At 39.7% G+C, this 13,595-nt stretch overlaps 1 protein-coding gene across 1 annotated transcript; it reads right to left on the reverse strand.

Annotated features, from left to right (window-relative positions):
- Positions 1-2,030: 2,030 nt before the first annotated feature.
- cidec (cell death inducing DFFA like effector c) lies at positions 2,031-5,830 on the reverse strand. Its single transcript, XM_079341862.1, has 6 exons — positions 5,695-5,830; positions 5,443-5,511; positions 5,192-5,333; positions 4,751-4,900; positions 4,320-4,510; positions 2,031-2,943 (listed from the first exon to the last, which is right to left on the reverse strand). The coding sequence occupies exons 2-6, from the start codon at positions 5,505-5,507 to the stop codon at positions 2,763-2,765; spliced, it is 729 nt and encodes a 242-aa protein (XP_079197988.1). The 5' UTR covers positions 5,508-5,511; positions 5,695-5,830; the 3' UTR covers positions 2,031-2,762.
- Positions 5,831-13,595: the final 7,765 nt, after the last annotated feature.

Consider the following 13,595-nt stretch of genomic DNA (forward strand, 5'->3'; position numbering starts at 1 on the left):
AGGGAAAGTGCACTCTTACCTAGTGTTGAAATCGTGCGCTTAGCGTGCCATGTCGGAAACCTGTGTGCCGATGGGAAGCTTCCCTTCTGTCCAGTGGAGCAGCCCAGCACATGCTCAGCAGCTGCAGCAAAAGCATGAGAGAGTTACACTGCTCATTTGAATGGAGGAAACCATGTACTGTCCAAAAACAGAGCTTAGGCTCCTGCTGGGTGGCATCAATATTGGCAGATTGTGGGAGGTACCTCATCTACTATGCCACACAGAAAAATACTCACAATTTATAGTAATCATTGGGGCATTAATTTAAAGTCCCAGGCCATTTTTGTGGACTAAAAGACACTATATTATGATAGAGGGCTATTGATACAACTGTTAGAACAGTGGTTTAAAGAAAGCAGTTTGAAAAAGCAGAAATTGCCCCAAGTGGTTTCACTTGAATTAGGTGAATGTTTAGGCTGACTACCCCAAAGGTCAATAATTCAAGAAGATAATTGACTCAACGCTTTATTAGCTGCTGCTGGAAGAGTTCCCTTTAACAGACAGTCATTGGCTTTAAAACACACCAACTGCCATTGATCGACAACATAATCAACCGATAACTTGTGGACTGATTAAACGTCTCTAGATTTATGCATTTAGCCACATCTAAATGCCACTGTTAGGACATCAGAAAAGACTGAAGGGGCATGAAGGCTGTTCAAGCAACTTTCTGGACGCGAAATAAAAGTATACGTTTTGAGAAATAGGTTTGTCATTTGCCAAAACAGTTCATGTTGCATTTACATCTATAAGAGTCCTATTTCCATCTTCTAGATAGATAGGCGACCACAATGCTTTGCTTTGTGTATATGAGAGTCTGAACTATCTGCCTTCAGGTGACATATCACCAGGTGTTGACAATGAGGAAAAATGCATTGAATTGAAATGAAATATCTTGGTGGATAAGTTTTGGTCCCTTTCTGAAACGTCCATTTGAGTTTACACCCAGCCCCAGCTCATCAGCATCACCCATCAACACTCAGACTCTGCCCTACCTGCTCCCCTCCTACCCTCTGGCCCCTCACCTGCACTGACCATCTTTAAAAGGATGTGTGCCAGCTCTTCCAGAAACAAGAGATCACAAAGGCTCCAGGACCAGACAGCATGTCCCCCTCATGCCTGAGAGTCTGTGTTGAGCAGCTGGCCCTCATCTTCACACAGATCTTCAACTGATTACTGGAGCTGTGCAAAGTGCCCTCCTGCTTCAAAAACGCCAACATCATCTCAGTCCTAAAGAAACCTGCCATCACAGGACTCAATAACTAGACATGTAATTGTTAATGTTTACATTTTACAGAGAGAGCACAGTCTACCGAAGTTAAATTCCTTTCGTGTTAAACATACCGTACCTAGCCAATAAAGCTGATTCTGAGCCAAGTACATTGATTAATTAATGGACTTGTTTTTTAACAGAATGCCAGACTCTTAATTGTTCTTCTTTTAAAGGATCTCTGTGTAACTCATTGTGATCATGTGTTGTTCTTGAGTGTTGCACATTCAAATGACCACAGATTCAGTAAACAACTTGAACGTCATAGTCAAACAAAAAACAGCAGTGTGTGGTGGGATTAGTTCATCAAGAGGATCTGCAAAGTAAGTAAAATGAGAAAATCAAACCTGCCAAACAGAAATGTTCAGCAGGCGGAATGTGTACAACCGATCTAAATGCATGACATTGTGCAGCTGCAATTCAACACATTATACATGACAAAAGCCCTATTCAGTGTTAACTATAACAAATGTACATTACAGTACGAGGCAGTCAGCATGCATCTCATGACTCCTTTCACTGCACAAAAACAAAACGCATATGACCAGTGTTGACTTTGACATGGTGCATGAGGGTGCATAGCTAGAGGTCATAAATAAATATATAGTCATAAGTAAATTGATTTAAAGCAAATACAACACAGAAAGCAGTGTAAATCTCACAAAGACCATGACTCATTCCATAAACTCTCATAATCTGTAAATATGAATCAATCAGAGAATACTGCTTGCAGTTCTTTTATTTCTAGTCTTAATATTTTTCTTGAAAAAAAGGAAAGGAATGTCTAAATCATCTAAAGTAGATGATGAAACAGAGAAGACTTTTGACCCATTAAATATCTTTGCCCCAGACACTTCAAATCAGTCCTCAGCTATTTGCTGCAACCTTCCAAGACTAGATGGCAAAAGTGGCACTTGTTCCTCCTCCTAAGGCCATCATCTCGTCCTCTCTTTGCTGTTAGTGTCATGGATTGTTTCCAACTGCTCGCCCCTTGCAGCTGTTTGCTTTTCCTTTATTCTCTTTCTCTGGCTTTCTGAGTCAGAAGCAGGCAGCAGCTGACAGGACAGTGCAGACAATTAGGGAAGCGTGGGAGAACAGCTGGACCTGTTGCCAATTACACTGACTTTGACCAGGAACCACACATACAAAGCCAACTTAATGGGCTGACCCTGCCTAAGACCAATTGTGGACCCTATGTAGATGCAGACTGACGTGTAGCATCGAGAAAATAAAGTGTCAGTTTTATTCACACATCTTTAAAGGGTAAAGGAAGATAGAATAACTTCTATCTACATGTGTGGCAATGAAATGTAACAGAGCAAAAGTGGAAGGAATCTGAAAAGTTTACAAACTACATAGACTACATACACAGGCAGAGATCAGCTGTTTCATATGCAGTTTGTCTGAGGGGGGATAATGTGCTTCCTGCACCATTGTGAGCTCTCATGCATTGTCAGTGGGCTATCTTCCCTAGCAGCATCCCCTGCAGCTGCCTGATCCTGCTCTCCTGTGGCAACGTAAGGCCCTCCTCCACTCGCTCGTCCTCCTCCAGCAAGTGCTCGATGTAGCAGGAGGAGCCCAGCAGGATGTGGCCTGTAGCCTGCATGGAGAAGATGGTCCATCGCAGAGCCTCCCTGGAGGAACAGCGCACAGAGGGAAAGAGTGAGTGAGTGGTCATAAGAAGAAAAAAAGTTGAATCAGTCACAGTTAAAACCAGCAGAGGAGCATCCTGAATATGTATATATCAGAGAATAAAAGATGGTTAACTTGTTACAGAAAATAAAATAGAAAAGCATGACAGGCTGAGTAAGGTACGTTGGTAATTGTTAACATAAAGCTTCAAGTGAGTTCATACCTACGGAGGCAGCAGAGTATAGTTTGTTGTTATCATCACCATCAAAAATGTCAGTGGCTTCCAAATCAATATTATCATGAATATCTTCATCAACACCATCCCCAATATCATCATTATTAGTGTCATTAAGTGCATAAGTGTTCATGAAAGAGCTGAGTCTTTAGCTTATTCTTAGAGATGGGAAAAGAGCTCTGTGGACCGATTGGAGTTTGGTAAGTCATTCCACCACCAAGGGCCTAAAGAGGAGAAGAGTCTAGTTTGCACCTAAGGGCCTTGTTGTGAGGGTCAGACCAGGTGCTTTTTATTGGCAGAGCGTAGTGGGTGGGAGGGAGTGTAGGTTTGATAAGGGGGTTCAGATATGGAGGAGTTGTTTTTCTTGTCATTTTGTGAGCCAGTAACAGGGTTTTGTATTTTAATGCAGCAGCCATTTCAGCTGCTGCAGTCTGGATCTCCTGCAGAGGTTTGAGTTTGCATGTCGGGAGACCTGCCAGGTACCTGCAGCAGTCTATTTGGGATATAGCAAGAGCCTGTACCAGGAGCTGTGTTACATGACTGACGTGTAGTACTGTATTTTTGTACAGCAGACTTTGCAGGTATAAATTTTGTTGGTCTACACTAGATATTGATCTGTGCTTGCATAGAGGGACTGACAAGGATGACAAGAAGCTCAGTTTTTCATAGGTAGAGTTGAAGGTGGCGTTCTTTCATACATTCTAAGAAATGAAGCAACATAAGCCACATTTTCAACAAGTTTGCAAAGTTTAATTCTCCTCAATTGAAGCTTCATGCAAAAACTGCATTCAGCAGATCTCATTATAGATGACATCAGAAAAACGAACCTCGATTAAAATGCTTTGTTTTTAGCCAATATGACTATTTCAGCTCTAGTACCAATACAGAGATTTTAAATGAATCCATTCTGATACATTTAGACTAGCTGGGTTCGATTTTGGGTGCAGACTACCGTGAGTGAATTCAAATGGATTAGTTATTAACATTGATAAATGTTCATCTGCAGTAATTCATTGTAATGCTCTGTAATGCATTCAAAGTTATGCCTCGGTTCATTAACAAGAGGAACATTTTTAATGGACAAACAAACATTTATTACATAATAATTAAAATTAGTATTTTTGTCAGGCTCCTTTCACTTACTTGAGCATTGTTTTTGCAGCGTAGCAGCGCAGGTTGTAGGACAAGGAATAAGCTCCATACAGGGTTGCTTTAACATTCAGGCAGCCGATGAAGTCATTGGGGTTGTTCTTGTAGAGGTCAAAAGTCAGCTTGGCCACATCTGTCCTATTCTGCGGCCTGCAATCATTGAGCTGATCTTTGGAGGGGTTGAGCTGTAAGTGTGATAGAAAGGGGAGGCATAAGTCAAATAAAGAAGGGGGCAGGCACCTTTGGATGTTCTGACTACAGACAAACAACCAACCTTACTGTTCAGCTACTACATCAAAGAGTCTTTGATAATACACAAGCTGAGCAAAGACAGAAGATTAAAATGTTCCACTGTGAAAATGTAAAGCTGAGGCAGTTAATCAACAGTGTCACCTAGTGGTTGATGTGAAAAGTTTCTGTCTTACTGTATTTGGAGTCCACTTCTGCCCATTCTCCAGCACCATGAGGACAGCGTTTCCAGGCAGGGTCTGGAAGAAGTCCTCACTGTCCACCCCTGTGCCGTCTTCATCCAGCAGCAGAGCGCTGGCACATGGCACACTGAATGAGTCGCTGGTCTGAGAGAGCGGACACAGGAAGGGAACGCTCATTAGATATGCCATAGGCTACATCACGTCAGCCAGCTGGACCATAAGATATAGGTAACACAAAGACGGAGCTCGTGTGAACTTTAATCAGCATGAGTTTGAAGAAACAGAATGAAACAGATGGTGCTGCAGTAAGTGAGTCAGAGGTGACTCTGTATGAGGTAGAAGGTCTCCTTGCTTCAAGTTCTCTGAGTAACCCTGTGATCATTCATCCACAAATAAATCAGATCATTCTCTGCCCTTTCAACCATTCACACTCACCTTGTTCATCAGGTCCTCAAGCGTGTCCGCCATGATTCCCTTCTTCAAACTGCGATCAGCATTAGTGACCCTAAAGGGCTTTGGCCGAGGACCCCGACCAGAGAGGAGCTGATGAGTCATGGAGGCACTAGCTGTCACACACCTGAGGAGAGATCAAACAAATCTGTAGAACTTCTTTGTGTTAACCTTCACAACAATAAAGGGCAAACACACGGTAGTCTTCTATTGAACTAAAAGAGCAGTGTTTTTACTTAGAGAGGGAAGATGGAGTCAGAAGGCTGAGGGACTTCATTGCATACTCCATCGGAGGATTCATCCACCTGTGATTCGAAGAAGCATCAGTTTAGCATTAGACACAAACTACATGCAGGGTAATAGATTATCTCTAGGAGAGGACAACAAGAACATGGATAATTTATACAAAAAGAGCACAAAACAGCTCTGAGTGAATTCAGCAGTTTGAAATTTTACAAAATTGCATGTTAAAAATTAAATCAACTTACAGCTACAAAAATGTGTCCCTTCACCCTGTTGTCCTGAATAGAATCCTTACAGATGTCTCCCAAATGCGCCTCTCTGGACTCTGTTTTGATCAGTAAACCTCTCCAGTAACACACTCTCCTCCCTGGTTGGTGTTTGTTGCACCACTTAGTCACTGAACTTTGTGCTGATGACTGCTGAGCTATTTGTAAGCCGCAATCCTTATTGTGTAATTTTTTTCTGAACACTGCCATTGATCCTGCTCTGTGAAAATCCTGGATAACAGTGTGTTGTATTTATATTGTATTTTTATTACTTTAAATTAGCATCGTAAAGAGGCAGATCACCATAATAGTGAAAAGGCCTTTTCTCACTCTTCTCTGGTTGTAGTATATGCAGCATGTATGTAGCAGGACAGTTTGGATTAAATTTATAAAGTTTTTAAGGCTCAGCCTAAACAGTCTTTATTTCATCGTATTTGTACTTCATAATTAGGACAAAGAAAATAATCTGTCAAGTAGATTATCCAGATTAACTTGGACAATGTGATCAGAATGAGGTTAAACACAAACATTTTCAAGGCTTCGGGCTGCACAAGCTTTATTCATATTGCCTCTGCTGTAATGTTGTGGTGGTAGATTTATTTCCTGTAACACCAAATAGCAGGTTGTTAACTGAGAACATAAGGTGTATCTAATTTGGACGGATATACTCTACTCTTCATAGACTACATGAAGGTTTGTGATCAAATGAATGGAATTCTCTGATAATAAAATATTAAATCTGCCCTGAACCATAATGTGTACTAGTTCAAACACTCATTATTTAATAAAGTAGAACATTTTTGTTATGTTTTCACATTAACCTATTTAGACTTTAACTCCTGAGTCCATAATTTAGGATAATCTCTCTGTGGTAAAGCAAAAATCTTGAGAATTCCCCAAATGAGGTCATCGTTCAATGTCCAACACGTTTTCTTGCACACTGTTCTGTCAGTGTAGGCAGAAAAGCAGTGACCACACCTCCTTATATGATTATATAAACTTAAGCTACAAGTGGTTGAGATCATTCACCTTACATTGTTTGATGACCTGCTGTGACAGAAGACATATTGCGTGCTACACTTCAATAAACTTTAGTTCAGATGAAAGGGCAAAGATAAAAGTCTCAGACCAGACTGCACACTAGAGGCTGTATTTCACGCTGCATAGAGTCCAAAAATCTACACACAGCTGAGCAGCATCATTCACACACGGCATCCTCCTGAACAACTGGGACATTGGGAATAGAAATAAATGATATCAGTCCAGTGCTGCCATCTGTCAGGACATTCAGTCCTGACTCCTGACTGACGTCGTGGATATAGTATTGTATGCCTACAAGACAGTAGAGTCATTCCTGCTATTCGGTGCCATTTCAGCTCGATACCTTTTCATAAAAAAATGTCAAAATGTTCATGATTTCAACATTTGATCTGAAGGAGGGCTTTGTAAACTATCAGAAAATGATATTAGTCCAGCTCAGGATATTATAATCTATTAATTTTAGATAGATTCTTTCCGTGTGACAGAGGTCAAATGTCCACCCTGTTACCAGACATTATCATCTCTATTACGTATTGTTTTGAAAACCCAGTCATATTCTTAATCACATTTTCTTAAAGCTCAAATGTCCCTTTCTTTACACTGGAAAAGCATTGTAACATTTTACTTCTTGAACAAGCTTTATCTTGAAAAAGCTGTTATAGCTTGACGTAAAACGTAATTCTTACATATGTCTTTTAGAAATAAAAGGAAGTTTGATGGAATTTGAAAAATGTTTTAATTGATTGTATTTCACCAATTTATTCCCTGCAAATAACCACAAAGATAAACATCATATTGCTGTATTTTATTTTATTAATATCCCAAAAACACATGGGTAACAGGGTGGACACACACACACACACGCATGCACCATTTAATGAAATATTGTCAATGAAAATATGGAGACCCCAGGAAGAGTAGCTACTGTTTAACACAGAAGCTACTGGGGATCTTAACAAATAAACAAAATTACCATATAAGTTCCTATTATTAAAGAAATAAAATTATTCTACCCCACCGCCTGACCAAAACAGGAACCTTTCCACCTCAAACTTCATATTTACTCCCTACCCATTAAACAACATAGGAAAAAAAATTACTGTTACTAACCAACAGATGTTTGAGGAAACGCTAACTATTTTCCTAACCAGATCCCAAGATTCTTTTCTAAGAAACTCCATAGTTTCTTCTCAAGCTGGAAAGACCTCTTATTCAGAGGTAGTGGCTCCTTGATAAGGCATTTGTTCTGATATTTTCTTTTTCCTTCCTTCCTCCCTGTCCCTTCTCCATTTCTCCCACTCTGTTTTGAGGTAATTTAACCTTTTCACAGGGTCTGCATCACGACGTGCCCTGTAACGCTGCTGCTTTTCCGCAGCAGACATTGGTGCCATTTTTCTAACAAATACATGTATACTGATTTAAATAATTGATTTTTAAATAATGATTATAATAGATAATACATAATACACTTATAACAAATGTCAAAACATACTGTAAACACAAATTCATTCACCGTGTCCACCCTGTTACTGATCATAACAGTAACAGGGTGGACGGTAACAGGGGGGACATTTTATCCTAAACCTAGCCATTTCTACCCCTATGAAGGAAAACAACCTAATACAAAACGACCATTAAGGACTATTTTGTACATATTTATCAGCAATATTTTCAATACCACAAAAAAATACTGTTTTCCACTAAATATAAGGGTAACAGAGTGGACATGTTATGCTTTACCACATCTATAAACAATTCTAAAACATTGAAAAAAAGGTTGACAAAAGAGTGATACTCACTGGGCTTCTTGTTGATGTTTCCCTCCAAAAATGTATCACTTCTTGAGAGCATAGCCTAAGAGTTCTGTTACCATGGGAACATTTAGGGGACGCGTCCAAAGGGACTCTCACCAGAGTAACAGGGTGGACAGTCAATTCAGGGACACAATGTCTTTTAATGATTTTATGCATTAAAATTATATAAATGACAAAAACTATTATATGATGAGCAACATTTAAAAAAAGACTATATACCAATAAAAAGAAATCTGGATTTTTTAAAATATTTATGCCATATTTATGCAATTTTAGTTGCGTAAACATGACTGGGGACATGGCATTTTAACCTGCCCTTCACTAACATGAGAACATTTAATTTAAAACAATCAATTCTGAGGATATATCTTTTTTTTCTATGGTAGAGTAAGATTTATACTTGAAGAAAAACGTTTCAAAAAGAGTATTGACCCAGTTTTAAACAAAATACACCATAATATGTCATGGGGACTCAAATGTCACCGAATGACTCAGTAATACATCCTCTATTCATGTTAAATTCTTAAGTGGCAGAAAAAGACTTTCTGTTAGTAACAGGGTGGACGACATAACGGCATTATCGGTATTGGTTTAATGCCGTTCAAGCCTATAAAAATAGCAGATAAATAAAGTTGGCTATTTCAGATAATCCGGGGCAATTGTAAATCATGTAAATGTAAATGAATGTAAATCATAGGCTTTTCTAACATGTGTTGGATTAAATGTGAATTTGTCATTATTTGACGTGTTTCGCTAAACGGTAAGGCAAGAAACATGAGGAGACGCATGAGGAGAAACGAGGACATCGCGTGGACAAACAGCTGAATTGTTGCCATAGATACAGACAAGCGAGGCGATGCATCGGCGACCCGCATATTTAAACACCAAAAAACACCTGCTGGTAGCCTAACTACTGTATTGCAGGTCAAAAACTGATTTGCTGTTCCGGGTGGAACATCTGACCAATGAGGTTTTTACCTTAGACCATGGTGACTCTCGTAGGTCTACACAAACATCACATATAATATTATTTGGCTCCTACAACAACATGAGGCTCTAAAATGTCCCAGGCCTACTAGTCTATAGGACTTCAAGTGTTACATTTAAATGTAGGATTTCATGGTGGAAACGAGGATAAATATTTAGAGGAACTGGTCTGATGAATGTGCAGACTTACAGATGTAATTATAAAGAAAGTCTGGGTTGTCTCACTTGTTGCACTGAGGAGTCAAATTCAGGATAAAGTTTCTAAAAAATCTGTAGGCCTATTTGTTCTAAAATTTAAACAACTTGCTTCCAGTATAACTGCAGTGCTCATGTTCTACTGCAGGCTGTGATCATCATGTTAAGCAGAAGTAGGACCTCATGTTATCTACTCGTCAGTGTGGACAGTAGCCTTCCTGAAATGAAAAAGGCTTACTATGAGATTAGCAGCCCAAGTTGTGTTTATGCAATAAATTGAGATTCTCCCCAAAAGCTCCCTGTAATTCGTAACTGTTGTAGAAACACACTTGTCGAGGCTTATAAAGAAGCCAAATGAAACTCAAATTTAGTTGACTAGCCTAAAAAAAGACGACTATTTTTAAGATGACTGCACTCATTACATAAAACCAATTTGTGTGTGGTCAATGCACGACTTTCCCAAACTCTGATGCTTTAACCCAGTGTTCTTTCTTCTTGAATATAAAGCATGATTTTCAGAAAAAGCAGGAATGGTAGTTTCCTTGTGAATCGTTTCCTATGAAAAGTGCTGTAACAGAAGCAGTGTTAGTGTTAAAAGTACCCTTATCTCAACACAAAAACCCTACTTATGTCTCTAAACAACTTTTAGGTCATTCATATTTGAAAGGATTCATTTATTTTTGTTATTTATTCTTATTCAGTGACTTGTTAGTGGTTTATTACTTGTACATTTGCTGCACTGTATTGGCAGTATACTAACCTGTATAGAATCTAAGCTACCAAAGCTTAAAAATGATGTGAGAGATAATTCCCGGTCACGTCCAATTTAACCCCTTCGGACCCTGCGTCCATTGGAATGGACATGACATATTTCTGTCTCTAAACCAATAAATACTCTGTAATTGGATGAGGTCAGCACTGCTGGTTACTAACTGGGTCCTGATTATCACAATCATGTCATGACTTTGAGCATGCTCTGAGAGAGTGTCAGACCTCTGACAAGACAAGCATGGTGGAGCAGCTCCAGAGAGGGAAGCGCAAGTGCCCATTTTCAGTCAAAAATATACATTTATGTTCATGCTGGCCAAAAAAACTTTCTGTCAGTATAATTTTAACTGTTACAAGTAATAATATATGAAGTTATTTTGAACATATATCATGTATTTAATTTAGAGGATTTTTTCAAAGTCTGATGTCCATCGCAATGGACAGCAGTAGTTGGGCGAGTTAAGCTAGCACCCAAATGTTAGGTGTTAGAATATAAAGAGAAAGCATACTTGTAAGCTTTTCATTGGTAAAGCATGATGCCACGGTTCAGTTATTCATAATTATGCAATTTTTTAATATATATTTTTTGTACATAATGTTCTTGTAGAGTATAAAGTCAAAGAATTCCTTGAACGTCTCGTAAATGGAGGGTGCCCCATGCTGTCAGATGGTTTGTTAGATAGCTGGGGGTGGCTCTGCAGGACTGTGTTCCAGGTGTGGGAAAGTTGGTATGTTCCTTCATCCTGGTTTACAGTCCTTGGTGCCTGTTTTCCACCGTCTCTTTGATCCACCGGTGGAACTTGTTGCTTTCTGTCCATATGACCTTGGCCACATCCCAGTCCATTAGGTGGTTCTCTCTCTTGCAGTGGTCTGAAATGGCTGATTTCAGATTCTCCTGCATTACTTTCATTCAAGAATGATAGGCTACTGATGACTCAAGAATGAAAGCAATGCAGGGGAATCTGAAATCAGCCATTTCAGAACACTGCAAGAGGGAGAATTAGGAAACGTGCACCAAGGACTGCAAACCGGGATGTCCAATCATAGCAACTTTCCCCCCACACCTGCGACACAGTCCTGCAGAGCCACCCCCAGCTGTCTAACAAACCATCAGACAGCAGGGGGCACCCCCCCCCTGCCATCCCATCATGATCATGTCAGGTGGGATGGCAAAATCTACATAAATCAGCACAGACGAGGTCACAACAACATCACGTGACACCCCCGATGAAGGCTGCAGTAGCCGAAACTGGTCAGGTAAAACGATTTCACCTTCCTGGCCTTTAAAAACAAACATTATAAGATTATTCATTAGGCTTCACACACAGGTGTACTAAAGAGGTTCATTAGGCCATCAGTAGGCCTAATGAACCTCTTTAGTACACACCGAAACCACTTCAAAGCTGCACATCGAAAATTAAAATACATGAAATATCCACAAGCTGACGTCTTCTCCAGCATAAGTTCCAGTTCCTAGTATTTTAAAGTAAAATAACTATGTTATCAGCCTCCTATAAAAAGTATGGTGTTGTATGGTATGTGTTAGAAGTTCAATGATATTTATGAGATTTTACGCCCATATTGCCATGAAAAAATTCTTATAAAAAAATGAGTTGGCAAAAATTTATTTTTTCCACTTTGTTTTTATGTTGGAAGGGAGTCAGAATCATATTATAAATAATCTTTTTGCCCAGCAGAAAAAATGCGGGTCTGAAGGGGTTAAAAAAAAAAGAAAAAAGAAGAAGAACAAACTCAAATGTAATTCAGATGAGCAGTTTATTTCACTCTGTTGCTTCACATTTCATGCTCAGTGCAATAGCACAGATGAATCATGCCACAGATATGAGACTAATGAAGAGCTGATAATGCATCAGACTCAAAATAGCTGCAACTTCTTTGCCAAATATATCAAGTATTAGTGAGCAAAGGTCTATAGAAATGGCCTTTTGTTCTCTCAGAGGTCAATATCCTGCCCACGTCTTTGTCCTGTTATCACATATCAGACTGCGCTGAGGGTGACGCAGGCTCTTGAGGCTCAGATAATTAATTTGTGCCTTATTATGGGTTTGCTGATGCCTGTAATTTTAAGCATGCCTGATATCAATGCAGTGAAATGCCTTGAGAAATAAAGGATTATAATATTGGATTTAATTGCAGAAGCTTTTCTGTGAACACATGCTGAAACAAAGAGATTTCATGACCTGATCAGTTTCTGACCATGTGTGATTTTTCTTGAGACAAAAGAACAGTTTCATCTTACATCGTTTGATATTGTTTGAATTGTTGTTGTTCACCTTTACATAAGCTTTATATTTAATTATCTTTCAAGATTCACTTCATGTACAGTATGTTATGTAAAAGATCTAAGGTCTAAACGACAGTTACTGATCGCGACGTCTGTATTGATAGGAACTAACACTGTTTTTTTAAACAGGAGAAAGTCGCACAATGTAGGAAGTAAAAATCCTCTGTGAGGTGACATTTTGTCCATCAAGCTCCTGAAAGCTCGCTCTAATCATCTTATTTCCTCTTGCCTATTCGTGCCATCAGTTCTGCATTGGCGGCTGCTTTGGTCCTCATGTCTTGGTTCTTGGCCAGGTCGATGAGGACACTGAGGATGCTCGTGGGAACATCAAGAGACAGGGCAAAGCGAGATCCCTGCTGGGCTCTCTTTGGCACCTGGGAGGCTGGTCGTGGTGCCCGTACTCGTCTGAGCATAGCGTGGCGTTCAGAGTGGAGCAATGAGTTCAACAAACCACTGCGGTTGAGGATGTCGACAGCCAGCACATCCCCCTGTGTGTCTTCAATAAGTTTTGTAAGAGCAGGGCTGCTCCTCACACACCACGGCAGCAGCAGAGCGAGGCAGAAACACACACAAACGCTTCTCATTGTCAAGACTGTCTGCAGGGAGAACAGAAGAGCAAATCAGCCAGAGGCTCAAAAGGACAGAACTGTGACACTGCAAGGATTCTTTGAGGATATAATGCATTTTAAGTCTCATTCTTTGTGACCGAAAAACAACTCAGAAATGAGTATGCTGCAAAATATATATCTATAAATAAAATTATTTTTATT

Source organism: Symphodus melops (assembly GCF_947650265.1).
Source record: "Symphodus melops genome assembly, chromosome: 4".
NCBI lineage: Eukaryota > Metazoa > Chordata > Actinopteri > Labriformes > Labridae > Symphodus > Symphodus melops.

Bases quoted from the DNA above. Each gene is read 5' to 3' on its own strand.
- cidec (XM_079341862.1), bottom strand. From the start codon at position 5,507: ATGAATCCTCCGATGGAGTATGCAATGAAGTCCCTCAGCCTTCTGACT. The intron at 5,334-5,442 runs GTAAAAACACTG...ATCTCTCCTCAG, and splicing joins ACTCCATCTTCCCTCTCTAA to GTGTGTGACAGCTAGTGCCT. The intron at 4,511-4,750 runs GTAAGACAGAAA...TCACACTTACAG, and splicing joins AGAAGTGGACTCCAAATACA to CTCAACCCCTCCAAAGATCA.